The sequence below is a fragment of the Chinchilla lanigera genome, unplaced genomic scaffold (assembly GCF_000276665.1).
Source record: "Chinchilla lanigera isolate Chin_1 unplaced genomic scaffold, ChiLan1.0 scaffold00014, whole genome shotgun sequence".
NCBI lineage: Eukaryota > Metazoa > Chordata > Mammalia > Rodentia > Chinchillidae > Chinchilla > Chinchilla lanigera.
Window position 1 is genome coordinate 4,920,747 of NW_004955415.1, and position 18,477 is coordinate 4,939,223.

General features: G+C 40.3%; 1 protein-coding gene across 5 annotated transcripts in view; it reads left to right on the forward strand.

The window, feature by feature from the left end:
* Positions 1-609: 609 nt before the first annotated feature.
* The window catches only part of Csnk1a1 (casein kinase 1, alpha 1), a 45,350-nt gene continuing 27,482 nt past the window's right edge, over positions 610-18,477 (forward strand). Inside the window, exons 1-3 of one of the 5 annotated variants that reach the window (XM_013512278.1) lie at positions 610-796; positions 1,115-2,422; positions 3,030-3,136. In XM_013512278.1, the coding sequence (XP_013367732.1) occupies positions 2,300-2,422; positions 3,030-3,136 (230 nt within the window). In that variant the 5' untranslated portion in view covers positions 610-796; positions 1,115-2,299. The remainder of the gene's footprint in view (positions 797-1,114; positions 2,423-3,029; positions 3,137-18,477) is intronic. The other 4 variants (XM_005380603.2, XM_005380602.2, XM_005380604.2 and 1 more) reach the window with 4 other exon arrangements.

The following is an 18,477-nucleotide window of genomic DNA, read 5'->3' on the forward strand; positions in this document are numbered from 1 at the left end:
TCAATGCCTATGCTAGAAAGTCAGCAGAATACTAACTGTGCCCTGCAAAACTTAAGGTACTTGAACGTGGCTTACTTTTTTTCTTTTTACAGTAACACATAAACACACACACACCGCCCACTGGAGGTGGCTCTCAGGCCCTTCATACTGAGTTAAATCTCCAGCCCTTTCCTTCTTTTTTTATTTTGAGACAGGGTCTTGCTAAATCGCTGCACATATTGCCCAAGCTGTGCTTGAATTTGGGAGTGTTCTTACTCCAAACGCCCAGAGTGCTGGGATTAGAGCACTCTGCCACCACGCCTTTTTTTTTTTTTTTTTTTTTTTTAACAGACTCTAATAACAGAGGACTTTAAATTGGTCAAGTATAACTTAGAGTCACCAAAAAAAGAGTGTCTGATAGTGCTGATTTGACAAGACACTCTAGATTTTGGTTCTGACTCCAAACTCCATGCTCACCGTAGGGGATACCTCTTGCCCCTGTTTGGTCAATATATCTTCCCAGATAAACCCCGTTACTATTTCAGCTATCAAAGTCGCACTTAAAACTCTTTATTTACATTTATTCCCATTTCTATTTTAACAGATTATTATACTTAAGATTGGTTTCCTGTTCAAATGTTTACAGCTGAGGCTAGACTCACATCACAGATGAGAACATCAGCCATGCGCTTTCTTTTGTGATTTACCAAGCCCGATTTTCTCAAGTCAAACCTTGTAAAAGGCGCAAGCCTGTACTCCGAGCACTCGAGTACTTGGACTACATCACCGTGGGTGTGAGGCCGGCCTGGTTTACACAGTGAGTTCAAGGCCACCCTAGACTCCATAGTGAGACACTCTGACTCAAAAAAAAAAGTTTTGATCAATTTTTAGTATATAAAAAGGGGGAAAGTATCATATAGTTTAAACATTGTCAATTTTATTTTGTAATAGTCATTTCTACCCCGTTTGGGTTAATACTACAGTTTTCAATCTAACCAAGATACGATTCTTTGGGGTTATTTTTTTCGGAGCGGGCGGGCTGTCACAACTTTTATTGTGCGCAGTTTTATGTTTTGGGTTTTTTACTAATGTCAACTTTTCCTGTTGCTTTTATCACTAACATTTCTTTATGAAGCAAGCGGCTGTTAGGATTGTTCTTTGAAGATCAAATGTAGTGTGGAGACAATGCCAAGACATGGCGTCTAAGCCATCCCTGCTTTCCTCCTTTTCGCCTCCGGTAAAAAGGAGTGTCTCCGGCACTCCGTAGACACCTTAATCTTAACCGCTGGTTATCAGCGAGGAGCGGCTAAAACCCGGTTGAATCTCCTTCCACCCAGCTCGCCCAGGGCTGCGGTTCTCTTCCTCTCCACTGGGGGCGACAACCTCTTTCCCAACGGAAACCGGCTGGAGCACGCCCGCCCAGGGGAGTGGCCCCGAGAAAGATCAAAGGTTAAAAATCGTTTTAAAGACTAAAGGCCAGTACCAACTCCGAAGCAGGCCTGAAGCTTCTGTCTACCTCGGAAAAAAATGAACGTGACCCTTCCCTAACGTGATCACCAAACTCCTAGCCACGCCGCCTTTACAGACACTGGGTGGGACCCAGGTGACTAACAGGTAACAAGAGTGCAGCAGTGGAGCACCGGAAGTGGAAGAGAGCCTGGGGCGGGGGTGAGGCGAGGCCACGCCACGGCTGCGCAGTCAGCCGGCGTTGCAGCGCGCGTGCGCAGCTGGGCGGTGACGGAGTGACGCTCCGAGCGTAGGCCGCCACTCTCACGGATCCGGTTCCGCCCTCTCTCTCCCAGCCGACTCTTCGGGGATAGCGCTCGCGATCCCCTTCCCAGAGTGCCCTGCGCTGTGAAGAAGCGGCTCCCGGGGACTGGGGGCATTTTGTGTTGGTTGAAGCCGGAGTAACAAGATGGCGGCGTCGGCAGAGTGACAGGGGTCTCCCCGGGCTGGAGTCGGCGGCAGTGGTGGCAGCGATATCGCCGCCCGAACTCACCGTGCCCTCATTCCAGCCCGCGACGTTGCAGTGAAAGCGAGGCAGCGGCGGCCGCCCGGAAACAAGTAGCCTAACCTAAGTAACAGCGAGAAACGCCTCCCAAACTGCGGCCTGGCAAAATAATAATAGTAATAATAAAAATCTGAGCGACGGCGATCGGGTTTCCCTCGGCGGAGTCTGGGCCCTGCAGCGCCGGGAAAGGCCTCGGTTTTCCAGTGCTTGCGCTCTCCGTCGTAGCCCTGCTCGTTGGACCGGCCCAGAGGCCTCCGTCCTCCCTACGGCGTCGGGGCTTGGCCCCGGGCTCCATCTTCGTCTGCCAGGATGGCGAGCAGCAGCGGCTCCAAGGCCGAGTTCATTGTCGGAGGGAAATACAAACTGGTGCGGAAGATCGGGTCTGGCTCCTTCGGGGATATTTACTTGGCGATTAACATCACCAACGGCGAGGTAACCACCCGGGGTGGGGTTCGGGGTACCGCGGCGCCTCCTCGCCCCCTCCCAGCCCCCGAGCTGCTCGGCCGCTGCCCCCCGCGCGCACCGCCGCGGCGGCCGGAGCCACCCTGCCCCGCTCTCCTTCCCTAAAAGGGAAAGAGCCCGGCGGGGAGGTTGAGTCAGCGGAGAAGTTTTCCAGCGGGTTAACAGTGCCTCTCCAATGTCCTTTGGTCGGAAGGGTTTAAACCGTTAAGCCGAGACGGGCAAAAACCACTTGGGATCCCTGTGTTTCTCTTTATGTTTAGTCGGACTGGGGTTCCGGTCCCGATACGGACCGTTTCCGACCGCCTGGGTCTCCCAAAAGCTCCCACTACGTTTCTGGATGAAGCGTTTCCCTGCACTTTTAGGCTTAGAGGACGTGTGGATTTCGTCATGACCCCCTGAAGAGGCCTTTAGGGCCGGTCGCCCCGTTTGTATCATTACACCGGGAGCTTCTCTTCCTAGCCTTCCCTCCCTCCCGTAGTCGCGACTTGGACCTCTGCTAGTGTGTCCGCTCCTTTCCCAAGTGACACTGCCTCCTCCGTGGGGATGCTGATGCCATCGTGCCCTCTTTCCCCTGCAGGAAGTGGCAGTGAAGCTAGAATCGCAGAAGGCCAGGCATCCCCAGTTGCTGTACGAGAGCAAACTCTATAAGATTCTTCAAGGTGGGGTCGGCATCCCCCACATACGGTAAGAACTGGAGCACGCGCAGGGGGCCGCCGGGGGCGGGCATGGGGAAATGGGGACCGGCCAGGAGCGGACCGTGGCGCTGAGCTACTGTACTTCGGTTCCTCAGGGCCGGTGGTTTCCTGCCAGCCATTAGACCTCTAAGCACAGTGCACTTCAGTTTGCAACCTAGTTGAAAGCTCGTTGTTACATTCCGCTGTCTTCGGCTTGCGTGGCTTCTGCTCTCCCCGGGGCTTTCATTTGCAGTTGAGCGTGCAGCTCGTCTTAGGTCCAGGTCCGGACGCGGAAGGGGCGGCTGCTGCTTTCCTCCGGGCGACACCTCTGAGGTTCTTAGGTTTGTCCGGAGAAGTCGATCTGAAGGTGCCCGAGTGACCCGGCTCAGCCAGTTCGGGTTGCTATTGGAGCTGGCTTGGGAAATGGCTGCTCTTTTGTTGTGTTTTTGTTCCAACATGTCTTCCTCCTCCGCTTAGAAAATGGCGGAACGACGTGACTCAACCCCATATTCCTGTCCTTTGCTCAGCTCCAAGTTCTGCTTCCTTGCATCTTCCTTTAGCAGCCCTGAGCGAATTAACCCTTTGGAAAGCCAAGAAGGAAGCTTCTGCAGGCGGTGGGGTCTAAGGAAGTAGATGACAGTTTGTGATCTCTGCAGCAGATGCAACGTGAAATTGTAAAAAAAAAAAAAAAGTCCTTTCTATTCCTGTCAAAGATGTTAATTACTCTTTTCTTGAATAGCAATGCTTGGTGATTTTAATCTACCAAGTTTTAATGGGTAATGGCAAAGGCAGTTTGAGCAGCACCAGCTATGTTGAAATGTATTCAGGCCAGTTTTTAAAGAAAGTGTCACTTAACCGCAGTTTGATTAGTAATTTTAACCTGTTGAGTTGTTTTGTCCACAAAACTTCACATCAGGGAAATTGTGGCATTTGGGGGGATTGGATATTTGTGAGTGCAAATAGAAATAGTCATGAGGAAAGGTGATCAGATAAAAAGATACTGTTTTTCAAATGGTTAAACGATTTTGAGTAATTTTTTTATTTTTGAGAGTAAGGAACCACTTTCCTAATATAGAGACTAAAGTGTAGCCTAATACTCAACCGTTTTCCAGCAATACTCAGAAGTAACATTTACAAAACATCCAGAACGGTTGAAAAGGAATGATATATATTGTATCCTCTTCTAGTCTGGTTTTTTGTTGTTCAAATCCCGAGTTAAGCATTGTATTGCCTGTGTTAATTTTGAAGTGGAAACAAGCAAAATGGCAGTGCACTTTTAAAAAATTGTTTTAAACAGACATTTTTAATGGAGAAATTGAATGATAAAGTGTACTACTGCTTATAAATGATAATTTGGAAGAAAAGTCATAGTTTATCTTACGCAGAAGAGATTGTGCAATTTGAGATAATCCAGATTTGAGCTTTTTAATGATTCCCATCCCTAATAAAAACTTAACTGTGTGGGGTGAAATTAAGCTCCCCCATTTGCTTTTCCATCACTAGTTTTTTTCGGAGAATTTCTTACGGGTAGATAGGAGGTCTTTTGTACGTGGCACCTTTCGTAATGCTTTTGAGATTCATCAGTGTTGGGAGATTTTACAAATTTTACAAATTAAGTTGTATTTAATGTATTTGAAATAATTTTCAAAAAAACATTGAACATTTGTATTTTCAGGGCCCAAGTTAGGAACATGCTCTTTTATCTGGTAGCTTTTATTTCAGGACACCAGTATAGACCAGTGAGGCCAATGAGTAATAGACTGAATAAGCACACAAATAAATGAAATTAACTTGTGAGCAGAGTAATAGGTACCTATTATATGTGGTGGTGAGTGCAGGGAGAGTTGTGGTAGTTACAAACTATCTGTGGGTGGGACGAGATAGATTAACCTGGCTTTCAATTTAAGACTTTCTGGGAGAGGAGAGGAGATTTCAGGATCTGGCTCAGAGGAAGAAAGCTTGGTGAACTGGTTTGGGAGGGCATCCAAGAATAGTGTGAGGCTTCTGGGAGCAGTCTTTAAGACAAAATGTAATTGGATAAGAGTGGGGAAAGAATGCATTGTTTCAGGAATAGTAGGGATGGGGTACATAGGAACAAAGGTGGTTCATTGGTTTTAAAATTAACTGTGAAGGAACAGTTTTTCCACTGAAGGATAAAAGGAAGATTTACCTGACATTATGAGTATGTGAAACCATCTTCGCAACGTCTTTGTTCCTTGTTACTTCTGTATCACGTATATGTAGAGTAGACTTTACCAAGTAAATATTTATTGATACTGAATTAAGTTGCTATTTAAACAGGCAGACTCCGCATTACCCAGTTTTAGAAGTGTTGACACTAATTTCAAAAATGCATGTTTTTTGCCACATTTATTTCTTACACTCCACACTGCCCCCCTTGTTTATAGGATTTTTAAAATACTATACTATGGGATATCCTGAAACAAGGGCTTAAAATTACCTGGCTTGCATGGTTGACCTGCCTAATCAGGTTCTTCCTGTGTAATTTGAGGAACCTATTATTAAGTAGAAGTCTAGTATCCAGCATAAAAGCAATGATGAAGGGTGGCATCTAGTCTCTTGGTATTTTAAGGAGCTAAATCCTTGCAGAATTGACATCTAGAAGCCCACTTGAAGTTACTGTTTCTGTTACAACTCTCCCCCTCCCTTTTTTTCTTTTTTGTATCACTCTGAGTTGAACTAACACTTTCTTTAAAGAAACAATTATGATAAACAGTAAAGAGTGCTTATGTAGGCAGTTAGGTATTAGTATTAAAGATCTGCCAGGTATTACTGACTAGTGATGTAAAGTCAGTCTCTTACCTTTTTGAACCTGTCAGTTTCTTCATCTATAAAAATAAGATACTGATTTTCTAATTTTGTTAGGATGGTGGACAAAAAACTTTGGGATTTTCTTTTCTTTTCTTTCTTTTTTTTTTGTTTTTTTGAGACAATTTTGCTATGTAGTCCTGGCTGACCTTGAACTTACTATGTAGCCCAAGGGGCTTTCAACTCATGATCCTTCTGCCTCAGTTTCTCAAGTGCTGGGATTGGATTGTAGGTGTGGTGTGCACCGTCATATGTAGCCTTAACCAGGTTTTTTGTCCTTTCCCTGAAGAAAGTCAACTATTCTAGCAGATAATGAAGTACTAGTTAGTCCTCAATCCTTCACTGTTAAGAGCAGTTTAAATTTTGTCTTTTGGACACTAAACAAATATCCTGATTTTATACTGTTATCGGAGAACAAATATGACAGCTGAATTCATTGAGATAAGAATTCAGTGCTACTGAGGACTGGATGTGCAAGAAATGTGATTTTTTTGATTCAAAGAATAATCGACTTCATGGTATACTAGAGAGGCTTTATAGTACTATTTTACAGAGTAATGTTAAGTAGCATTTTTTGAGCTGGACAAAGCCAAGAGATGTGTGTAGCCCATGCCCGTGATGTTTCTTCCCATCACCATACATTAAAAATTCGATTGTTGAGTCCCATAGGTATTACTAGGATCCCCCCTTAACTACCAGTTCTTCTGAGAGTCATTATTAATTTCAAGTTAGAGTCACATCACGACTGCTCACATGTGCCACACCTTATTACCCGAGTAGTAAAGTGCTTACCTAACATTCAGGAGGCTCTGGGATCAATCTCCAGCACTATAAAATATGCGAAAACAAAAGCCAAATGGAGGAGACCTATTGATTTGTATTATTTAACTAGATACGTATAATTTACAGCATATTTCTCCCTTCTGAATCCTTTTAGGATTGCAGGATAAGAATTTTGTTGGAAATTATTAATTTGTACCTTGTTTGTAATAAATACTTGTGAACCTACGTAAAGTGTATGGGTTTTACATCCTTGATTTCAGTCATTATTAGAACTAAATTGTTTTGTTTCAAAGTATATTTAAGTAGTATCTGAAGTATTAAGTAAGGTTATCTCATGAATTGTCAATATTCAGAAAGAATATTTACTGTTAAGAAATCTGATTCCCCAGCACCACATATGCACACTCAAAATCAGGTTAGGTTGTGGCTCAGTTGTAGAACACTTACATACTTAGTGTATGGGATAACATGGGTTCCGTTCCCAGCAACCCTCAGGTTTATAAACAAAACTAGAATTTGAAGCAAATACTACAAATTGAGTCTTTAAAATAAGTCCTTGATCAGGGTGTCATGGTGCCCACCTGAGTTTGAGGCCAGCCTGGGCAACTTAGTGAGACTGTCTCAATAAAAATAAATAAAAAATGAGCTGCTGGTGTAGCTCAGTGCTTGAGTTCTCCAGTACTGCAAAATAAATCAGTCCTTGAATTTAAAAGACATTTTTCTGGGGTTATAAAAGTGCTTCATAACTTTTCCCTTTCCTGTATGCATGTATGTGTGTGTATGTATGTATTCTGAGACAGGGTCTTGCTGTGTAGCCCAGGCTGGCCTCAGACTCGAGGCAATTGTTCTGTCTCAGCCTCCCGGGTACAGGGACTACAGGCGTGTGCCACCATGCCCAGCTCTGTTTCTGTCTCTGTTTCTAGTATAATTTCAGATGACTCTTAACAAGTGTAGATGACCAGTGTTAACAGAGTTTGCACTGATGCTAGCCTAATGGGATTTTAAAAAAATACAGTTTACATGCAGTGAAGTTCATGGATTTTAACATGTGGTTAGATCAGTTCTGATAAGCACATACACTGGTATGACTCTCAATTCTGTTGAAATAAGAAGTAACTTCTCTTTCTACATAGACTGTTAATCATTGGTGACATTCTGTGACACATAACTAATTTTTTTAGAAAGGTTTTTTAGATCATAGTTAACACAACTGGTTTTGATGTTGACTTGCTTATACCAAAGTCTGCAGGTTATTATTCTGTCAACATGAAGTACACTATAGGATTTACCTGACAAAATAATCAGCAGGTTGGGGTGAATACTCAGTGATAATTAGTATCTTTGCCTTATTCTCCACCCTTAAAGAGCTGTCAGCAAGTGACAGACATGTTGTGGCTCTTCTAATAGGGGAAGTACGGTACAAAAAGGTTGAGTTGAAGACAATATATTCTGGTTCTCTGTTAAAGGGAAATGGAAAAAGTATTGTCTTGGGAGTCAGTGTTAGGATTCTGTTTATTATTTTATGTAGGTTTGAACCTGGAATGAATTCTGTAATTTTTTAATGTCAGCTTTTACTTAGAAACTTAAGACCAAATAGGTCTTGAGCTTTTAAAATGCTTTATATAAATTGACAGTCAGTAGGGTAAAAGATGCTTTTTCCATTCTCTGCTGCAGTTGTTCTAACTTTGAGGTTATAATTGCCTTTGATTTATTCATAACATTGATAAATACTGTTAAATAAGGGAGTAGTTAGTTGAATTCATTGTGGTTCTTCTTTTCTTCTTCCTGTATGGAAGAAGAAGAGAATCAGACATTATCCAGATGTTGTGTATAGTATCTTTTAATTATTACAGCAATTCTGAACTGAGCTTAGTAGCACATGCCAGTAGTGCCAGCCCTCAGGGACGAAGGCAGGGGGCTGAACTGCATAGCGAGACCTGGTCTCAAAAAGCTAAAACAAATCCTAAAAACCCTGTAAGTTGGGGTGTCACGTATGTCAGAGAGGTTAATTTAGGTAAAGTCACATTATTAGTGTATTATTGGAACAAATGTTATTCTCTCTGCCATACAGTAGTTCCCACATTTTGCTGCACTGCACATTGGAATCATGTGAGAATCTATAAAAATAAAAAGTCATTGGACTCTTACTCTGATGTTCTGATTTAATTTGTTTGGGATATGACCTAGGTATCAGCTTTTTAAACGCTCACTTGGTGATTTTTGTTTGACAGCAAAGTTCACAAACTACCATATTTTGGGTGTTAATCGTGGTTGCCTCCTTATTAATCCTCACCTTTGCCTGGAACTACATCTCAATAAGGCTGGGTTCTTAATTTACCTCTTTTATGAATTAGGGTAATTACTGTTTTTTAGGCCACATCTTGCTATTTTGCCCAGATTGGCTTCAAACTCAAAATCCTCCTGCTTCGTGTTCCCAAGTAACTAAGGCATGTACCACCATACCAGGCTGTATTCTTTAATAAAACTGCTGAAAGTTAGGGCTACTACATGTATTTATTGAATTTAGAAGTACATGAAGAATGTACAGTTCAGTTCCTCAGTTTCTCAAAGGAATGTTCAGCAGCTTTGATATTTCTGTTTACGTATTCAGCTGAAGCTACTACTAGTCTGGCCACTAATTTACAAACAGAAATGTGCCTGTACTAGATCTTTTAGTTTTGAATACTGATGTAAAGGTATTACTATATCATTAAAATTTAACATGCTTTAACTTCACGGTAAAGATATATTATAGGGGATGATGATGAACTTCAGTACTTGTTAACATCTGTAAGTTAATAGTATTGGCCCTTTGAAATTTCTTTTGGCTGTAGATTTACAATATTGTGAAATTGCTTCTTGCAGCAACATTTTTACTGAAGGATTTTTGTTTAAAGGGGGAGACAAGCATATATCGTATGGTACAAACTGTCCATATATTTCATTTGTGCCATTTTTAAGTGTACAGTAAAGAGGTTTGCAAGACCTTCTGAAATTGAGGTTGTTCTGTATAGTGTGTGAGTGTGTGTCCTTCATCTAAAATGCTTGGAACCAGAAGAGTTTCAAATTTTGAAATATTTACATGGACTTCAGTAGTTGAATGTACCTATTCTGAAAATCTGAAATGCTATAAAATCTGGAACACTATAAGATCTAAAACACTTAGAGCATCAAGTTGGCACTGAAAAGGTTTTGTGGTACTTGAAATTAAGCCCAAGGGCCCACACATGCTAGGCAACTCAGGCATGTACTCTAGTACTGAACTACATTTCCAGCATTCCACCCCCTCCCTTTTTTAAAATTTTGAGACAGAGTCTCTCCCATTTGCCCAAGCTGGCCTCAGTCAACCTCCTGCATAGCTGGGATTACAGGCATGTGTTGCTACATTTGACTATAAAAAGTTACAAGGTTTGGATTTTTAGAAGTGTTCAATCTGTATTTCAGCTCATTTAAAGCTGCTCTAAATTCTTGACCTCTGTTACGCTTTCCCACATTGACAAACCGTTCTATCCTCATGGTGACCTTAATGGAAAAGAGTGTGAGGTCTGATTTTGAGCTACTTTGTTGGAAAGTAGTAGTGTGAAATTTTTATAGATTTTAAGTCAGATTTTTCAAGTCTTAGTTACATTAGAGAAATGTCTTTAATACATTGTCCTTATTCTGTCCTGATTTGAACCTAGAAATAATGAAAATCTACTAATTAGACTGGAGTTCATACTTTTGCATGAATACCATGCTTTCTTTTTTCCATTGCTTTACTGTGTACTTTAGTATTGATTAATTGGGTTATTCTTTGTTTCGCTGTTCACACATAATTGACGTTATTCTTATCCCCAAGTTCCACTTACTGAAATCATAGTATTGACATTTTTTAACATTTGTAATTTTTTTGTGTGTGTGTATGTGTGTGTGTCTTTTTTGTCTTTTTTGAGACAGGGTCTCACTGTATAGTTCAGACTGGCCTTGAGCTCACTTTGTTGCCCAGGCTGGCCTCGAACTCCCAACGATCCTCCTGCCTCAGCCTTCTGAGTGCTGGGATTACAGGTGTGTGCCACCACACCCGGCAACCTTTGTAATATTAATATTTTGTATCCCTTTTATGGAAGTGTTGTTAGCTTTTATTCTTTAACGAAAGCTCTGATTGTTGGTTCGAGACTGTGGACATAACATACTTTACAACATACTTCACTTTGTAATAAGTATTTCTTTCAGCTTCTATATTACGTATGTATACGAGTATACCAACTGTGTGTCGGCAGTCTAAAATATGGGGCACATTTCAGTGAAGACTCAGAAATGCTGTGAGGTTTATGTTTTGAGCATCTGGCATGAGTCTGAGATATGGCAATGGAAAATTTGTCTCCTGAAAATAAGGAGGAAGGATATCTAAATCTCAAACTATGAGGATATGAATGTTTCCTTAATATCAAGGGGATAGTGCATTTAGTGTAAGCTTCAAACAGTACCTGGAAGCATTTTAGAGATTGCCTTCGTTGGCCAGGTCACTGGGCCCTGTTAAGAAAGGAAGTTTCTCTATATTACATCCATGTTTGGCCAGTTCTGAAATGGAGTGGAAGAGTCTCTTATTTGTAACAACTGCCCCAGGTAATTTCTGTGAAAGACCAGAGAACCACTTTGAGAAATTATGTACTGAAGTTTAATTGTCCATTTATTAAACTCTTAGTAATAGCAAATTTTACTAAAGGCTGTGGTTATTATAGAAAATGCTATCATCTCTTAGTTGGTAGCATTTTATATACATTATTTGCTTTTTATAATAAAATAAAAATCCCTTATTTATGTAATGCTTTGTAATTTACCAAGTGCTTTTACATAGACTACCTCATAATTACCATAGCACCTCTTAATAGGTAGATAGGGTGGACTAAAAAGTCTTAAGGGGCTAGACATCTGTAAATCAGTGACAGCGCTTTACTTAGCATAAGCTCTAGGTTTGATCTCCAGCATCACCAGAAGAAGGGAAGAAAGAGGAGAAAGATGCAGAACTTTGACCAGTGAGAAAAATGACTCAGAGTCACAGAGCAAGGAAATGACAAAAAGCCAGGACTAAAACCTGTGTTTCTGGCTGCTCATTCAGTGTTCTTGGTATGCTGTTACATATACACACTTGCGATGTAACCAGCTTCTCATTCTGTGTGTGTGTGTATATGGGGGTGTGTGTGTGTGCTAGGTTTAAACCCAGGGCCTTGTAAGTGCTAAATAAGTGCTGTACCACTAAGCTACTCTCCCAGCCCTGCCTTTCCATTCTTAAACCCGACTGCTGATTTACTGAACCATGTTCAATATTCTAACCACTGAAGGGCTTATTTTCATGAGTATTGCCTAGTTCTTTATTAGTAGTCAGATTTGTACAGAATTTGTAGATATTCATATATTCTTACAGATGTATGGGTCCTTTCTAGTAGGTTGTGTTGGCTGTTTCATTTTTCCCCTGCCATATCTTGTATAATAAATAATATTACTAGCCCGGGCCTATGTCTTTTCGCTTGTACTTGCAACTTAAAAATTACACCAACCTTCAGAGTAGTTCATTGTTTTCCTATTCATTTTCTCCACTAATACAGAGAATTTGAGTTAATTTTGTCCTATGTGCTTTTCAGATACTGTTTACTGCAGATATTTAGCTTTATTTATTTATTTATTTATTTTAATTTTTTTTGGTCTTTTTGAGACAGGGTCCCACCAAGCAGTTCAGGCTGACCTTGAGCTCACTTTGTAGCCTAGGCTGGTCTCGAACTTGCAACTCTCCTCCTGACTCAGCCTCCCAAGTGCTGGGATTACAAATTGGGATTACAGGCGTGGGCCACCACACCTGGCTTGCTTTAGCTCTATTTAAAAAGGATTTGATAAGCAAATTAATATAGGGCAGGGAAATTATTCATGCATTGTTTTTCCTGTCTTTCTTTGTGCTGGAGATTGAACCCAGGGCTTTGCAAGAACATTTTTATGTGCATGTCATGTTTTCTTATTTTGGGGGGAGGCAAATCATTTGACCCTTGAGAATTTGAGGAAGTTGGGAAGGGGGCCCAATTTTGATACAGTGTTAAGTAGAATGGATGGTTTGGGACATGTTGAATTTAAGGTGACAGGGTAGCCAGGCTTGGTGGTACATGGGGCAGAAGGATGGCACATTGGAACCCATCCTGGGCAACTTAGCAACTTAGTGAGATCCTGTCTCAAAATGAAAATGAGCCACGAGTGTAGCTCAGTGTGAGGGTCCTGGGTTCCATCCCAAACCTTGCAAGAAAAGGGAGTGAGGGCTTGAACAGTTTTGGGATGGTTCAATGATATTTAAAAACTGAGTTAGTAACTAACATTTCTTGAGATCATCATGTTAGCCAGAATTATTATTTTCTCTTTTAAACCTGATTTCCCTGCACTAGCCAAGTAACCTCAAATAAAATTCTTTCTAGTGAAAAATCTCTCAATCTTAAATAATTCAAAGGTATTTCTGCAAGTTTTTAATTTGATGGTGTTTTGTTTTTATGAAATTGTGTTAAAAACTAATGCATCCCAGCCCTTGGGAGGCAGGCTGAGGCAGGTGGATTGTCACAAGTTTGAGGCCAGCCGAGGCTACAAAGTGAGTTCAAGGGCAGCCTAAACTGCATAGTGAAACCCTGTCTCAAAAACGACAAAAAAAGAAGATGACTGTGGGTTAACATTAAGTTCCTTACATTTTAAAATCTAAATTATGTGGTGGTGCATGCTTGTAATCCCAGTACTCGGGAGGCTGAGGCAGGAGGATTGCTGCAAGTTTAAGGCCAACGTGGGCTACATAGTGAGTTTAGAGCTAGCCTGAACTACATAGCAAGATCCTGTCTCAAAAAAATAAAAATAAAATAAAATCTAAATTACAGGGCCAGGGATATAGCTCAGTGGCACAGCACCTACCTGGCAAGTACAGGATCCTGAGTTTGATTCCTGATACCAAACAAAGAAGGAAAAAAATCTAAATTGTATTTTAAATGTGAAATTGCAAGCAAGAAAGAAATGGTTTGCTTGGGTTTTCTAATAGAAGGAGGGTTCAAGCTCAGATCATGAAATTTTAAGTGTCTAATATTGAAAGTAAAATGAGAGCAAGGAAGTGAACAAGGAAGTTTGAAGAAAATGAGAGTTGCACATGGCACCCTTGTTTATGAAGATTTAACAAAAAACCAGAAGAAACTAACTCTCTTTAGTCAGATATTTCTTCTTGAAGAGCACTGAAGAGCTAGCATAAATCAAAATGTGGTTGAACCTGCCTTGCATTTTTGGATCCTCTTTTATAATGAATACCATTAATAAGATGGAGTTTAATAAGTGCTAATAGTTGCCTAAACGCCTGCATCTTGGAGAAGTAATCAACAATTAAATGTAATACCAGAAAAATGGGGGACTTTTGAGACTGGTATTTAAATTGAGAAGAGAGAGTGTTCTGAAACCCGTTGATTTTGAAGGATGAGGTTGGAGTACTACTCAAAAAAACAAAAAAACAAAAAAAAACCAGCATGATTACAGTAAACAAGAGGAATTAAGGGGATATAGGAAGGTGTAAACAAGAATTGCCTATAAGTGATTTCTTTGGCTTGAATACTTCGGGTATTAAGAATGGGAAGACAGGATATGGTTTTAAGGTATAGCTCTGTATTATGAATGGCAAAGTTGTACGGTTAATAATGCCACAGAGAAATGTTAGTGTATAGGAACACTAAGAGAAATTCAGAAAAAAGAGAGCAGGGTGTCTGGAACTGTTAGCAGTGGCATTTAAGAGAGGGCATTGGAACAACCCTATAAAAAGGAACATAAAAGATGCACGATGATAGAATGTCAAGAGTCTTTAGTTTGAGAGATGGATCTGGAGAATATCTTACAGCTGCTGTGAAAGTTAAATGTGTTCCAGCGCCGATTCAGTGTTTATACTTTTCAGCTGTTCAGTGAAGACTCTATATTAATAACCTAAAGATGGAAAAGATAAATGATATAGAACAGTGTTGGCCAACCTTTCTGAGCTTTCAGTGATAACAAACAGCGCACTGTGGCATGTGTGCAGTAGGTTTGCCACCACTGGTGTAGGAAGAGACTTTGGTTTTTTGAGACAGAGTCTCACTCTGTTGTCTAGGCTGGCCTTGTGATCCTCCTGCCTCGGCCTTTTGAATGCTGGGATTACAGGCACACACCTCCCCCTCCCCATGAGTGAGTGAGTGTGTGTGTCTCTGTGTGTGTGTAGGTAGACCTTGTTGTCGAGGCTGGTCTGTAACTTTCTGTCTCAAGTGATCCTTTACCCTCACCCTCACAAATGGCTGGGACCTAGGCTTATGCCACTGCATCCAGCTAAACTATCACTTTTGGAGTTGTGTACTTACTTGGCTTATTTGATTCAAGACAAGAAGATGCTTCCTTATGATACACGATACATTGACTGCAGGAAGTGTTTTTACATTCCTTTTTTTTTTTTTAAATTCTACCAAATCAGGCATTCCCTATTCTTTTGAAGCCTCTAATAGCTAATTCACTGTGCAAATATTACTGATTATTTTCTGTGTATAAAGCTTTGGATGCTGGAAATACAGGGTTGTGAACAAGGCAAATAAAATGGCCGTGCTTATTAAGCTGATAATCTGAAGTGGAGGATCTGCATTAAATAATTACTATTCTTTGCTCGCTTTTGTGTCCTTATAGTGATTGACCCACTACTGTATAGAGGACTTTCTTCTGAACTGCACTTTTTAAGAATGGTCTCCTAGCAATAAATAATTTCATTCATTTTCTAAGATATTTCTTCTTTTTTTTTTTTTGTTTGTGTTTTTGAGACAGGGTTTCACTGTGTAGTGCAGGTTGGCCTTGAATTCATTGTGTAGCCCAGGCTGACCTTGAACTCATGGTGATTCTTCTGCCTCAGCCTCCCAAGTGCTAGGATTACAGGCATTCATCACCATACCTGGAAGATAGTTCCATTTTTTATAAGGAGATTTTTTCAGAGGAAAAAAAAAAACCCTAACTTGAAATCTTAAGCTATAATGTAACTCTTCCTTATTTTTCTTTTTTTGTTCAACCTAAGTGCCGCTGAACTGCACCCCTAACACCTATAATACACTATTTCTCAATTGGTCCCCATGTCATTATTTCTTCCTCTCCTTCAATTCCATATCGCATAGTGGTGTTAGAAATAATGCCAAAACGTAATTTTTATTATATCCCAGCTACAGTCTCTAATAGTACAGAATACATATCTCTTTAGCCTTATATTGAGAGTTTATAACATTAGCTTTAAACTGTTTACCACCTTGACTCTTCTATGGGAGCCTGTGGTCCAGAATGATTTTTTTGAGACAGGATCTCACTATGCAGTTCAGGCTGGCCTTGAACTCACTATGTAGCCCAGCCTGGCCTCAGACTCAACTGTGATCTTCCTGCCTCCGAATGATTGGTTATTGCCCCTGCCTAGCATGCCATTTTTTCTGCCTTCTTGATCAGACTATTACCCATTCTTGAATATTTGCCTGGCGGTAGGCCATTTTCACAATGTTTTTTTAGAATGGTTTAATTCCCATTAATCTTTTGTCTGAATTCTCTTAGTATTTTTGGTTCCCTCTTTTGACTTTGAGCTTGTATCTTCTTGCATTTGCTTTTTTGTGTGTATGTATTAGTTTCTAAGCTAGATTTAATTGGATGTGAGTTTAGAAGAAAGGAGAACAGAGAGGGTAGACCTTGCTTTCTCATAGCATATTCTTTGGACTTAAAGGTACCTTAGTAAAAGTAAGTAAAGATGGTTTTTGTCAGTTGTGAACTCATTCTTCAGCCTACTTACAAATAACACTAAAGTCTAAATAAAAATATTGATTTAAAACAAATAGAAAGTTTGACCCTTAAACTTTGTTTAAGCTTTCATCTATTAACATAATTAGAATAAAATGCATTTCAACTTTTTTTATTAATCTCATAGATAATCTGAGTATCTACAGTGTGCACATCATTTTCATAGTAAACTTAATAGTGTCATGTCATGTACTTAACATCAAAATATATAAAGGTGAGAGTGAGTCTAACTTGAAGGCACTTATTAAATGGAGGAGTGAGGTTCTTGTGTTGGTATAGTTCAGATTATCAGCAAACAGGGTAGTGTTTATTCCTCAAAGTATTTTATTGTCAAGGAGTTAGAATGTAGATACAAGCAATAGTCAAATGAGGAGAATTGTGTGAAATGGAAGACCTGTGTGAGGTAGCTACATAAGGAAGATTTATTTGGTATTAAGGTTTTTTGAGCTTGAGATTACCAGTAGAGAGAAGTGCTGGAACAGGAGTGGAAAATAGGAGGTGATAGTAGAAATTAAGAGTAGGGTTTAAAGCCGGGTGTGGTGGCACACGCCTGTAATCCCAGCACTCAAGAGGCTGAGGCAGGAGGATTGTTGTGAGTTTGAGACCAGCCTGGGCTACAAAGTGAGCTCAAGGCCAGCCTGAACTGCATAGGGAGACCCTGTCTCAAAAAGACCAAAAAAAAAAAAAAAAAGGTAGGGTTTAAAAAGCAAATCGTCTGTGATTCCTAATCCATGTATAACAATAGTCTCAACATGTAAGTTAGTCTAGATAGAAAACACAGATGGAGGGTATAGTATTAACTGTAGAGATGTAAGCTGTATATTCCTTGAAATCAAAAAGAATCATGCAAGAAACATCTGTTGGGTTTAAGGAGATAAAAGTACTGGTCTTTGTAGAGCAGGACAACTTAATTATTTTGAAGTTTAATGGAAATGAGATAGTCTTTTTGAGAGTTGATTTATGCTTTCCCTTAAGCCTATTTGACTTTCCTGCCTTCCCCTCATTTTTTTTTTTTTTGCACTTTTTGAATTTCTTCTCATTTTCTTAAAAATCTAGGTAAATTAGATTTATATTAAAAATCTATAACTCAGGCTTGGCATAGTGGCACACATCTGTAATTCCAGCACCTAGCAGGCTGAGGCAAAAAGATTGTGATCTCAAGGCCAGCCTGGGTTACATGTCTCATAACGTAGATACATAAATATTGGACATTTATAGATGTTACTGACAACCCTGTCACAGATTTGTGGCTTCAGATAAGTAAAACAGGAAAAGGGAAAGGGGAATGTAACCTGTGTTCTGTGTGTTAGGGGCGATTTTCCACGTTTCATGTCTGGCAAATAAATCTCAAGAATGGTTGAAGTGGCACATATCTGTAATCCCAGCTATAGGCAAATTTGAGGCTAGGCTAGGCAACTTAGACTCTGTCTGAAAATTTATTTATTTATTTATTTATTAATATCTAGAGATGTAGCTCAGCTGTAGTGTAGTATGCTTGCATAGCATGAGCAAGGCCCTTGGTCCAATCCCAGGTAACACAACAAAACCAAAAGGAAAATGAATGAAGCAAAAGTCACAGGAATGAATCTGTGCTTTCTAAGCTTATGCCTTTTAGCATCTTTTACTTTCAACATAAGATTCTAGGGATAGGACTGAATTAAAGGTTTACTTTTTTTTTGCTTATCTCAGGTACCATGTGTGAAGTTCTTCAGTTCTGATTGATGTCATCAGCAGATAATGGTGATGGGTGTCCAGAACGATGAGTTAGAGTAGATTGTCTTTTGGTCTGGTTTGATTTGGTGTTTTGTGGTTCTAAGGCTTCATGCAAGCTGGGCAAGTACTTTACCACTGAGCCACAGTGTTAGTCCTAGATGACCATTTTTAAAGAAGAGATACCACAATATCACACATGTAGCTAACTGC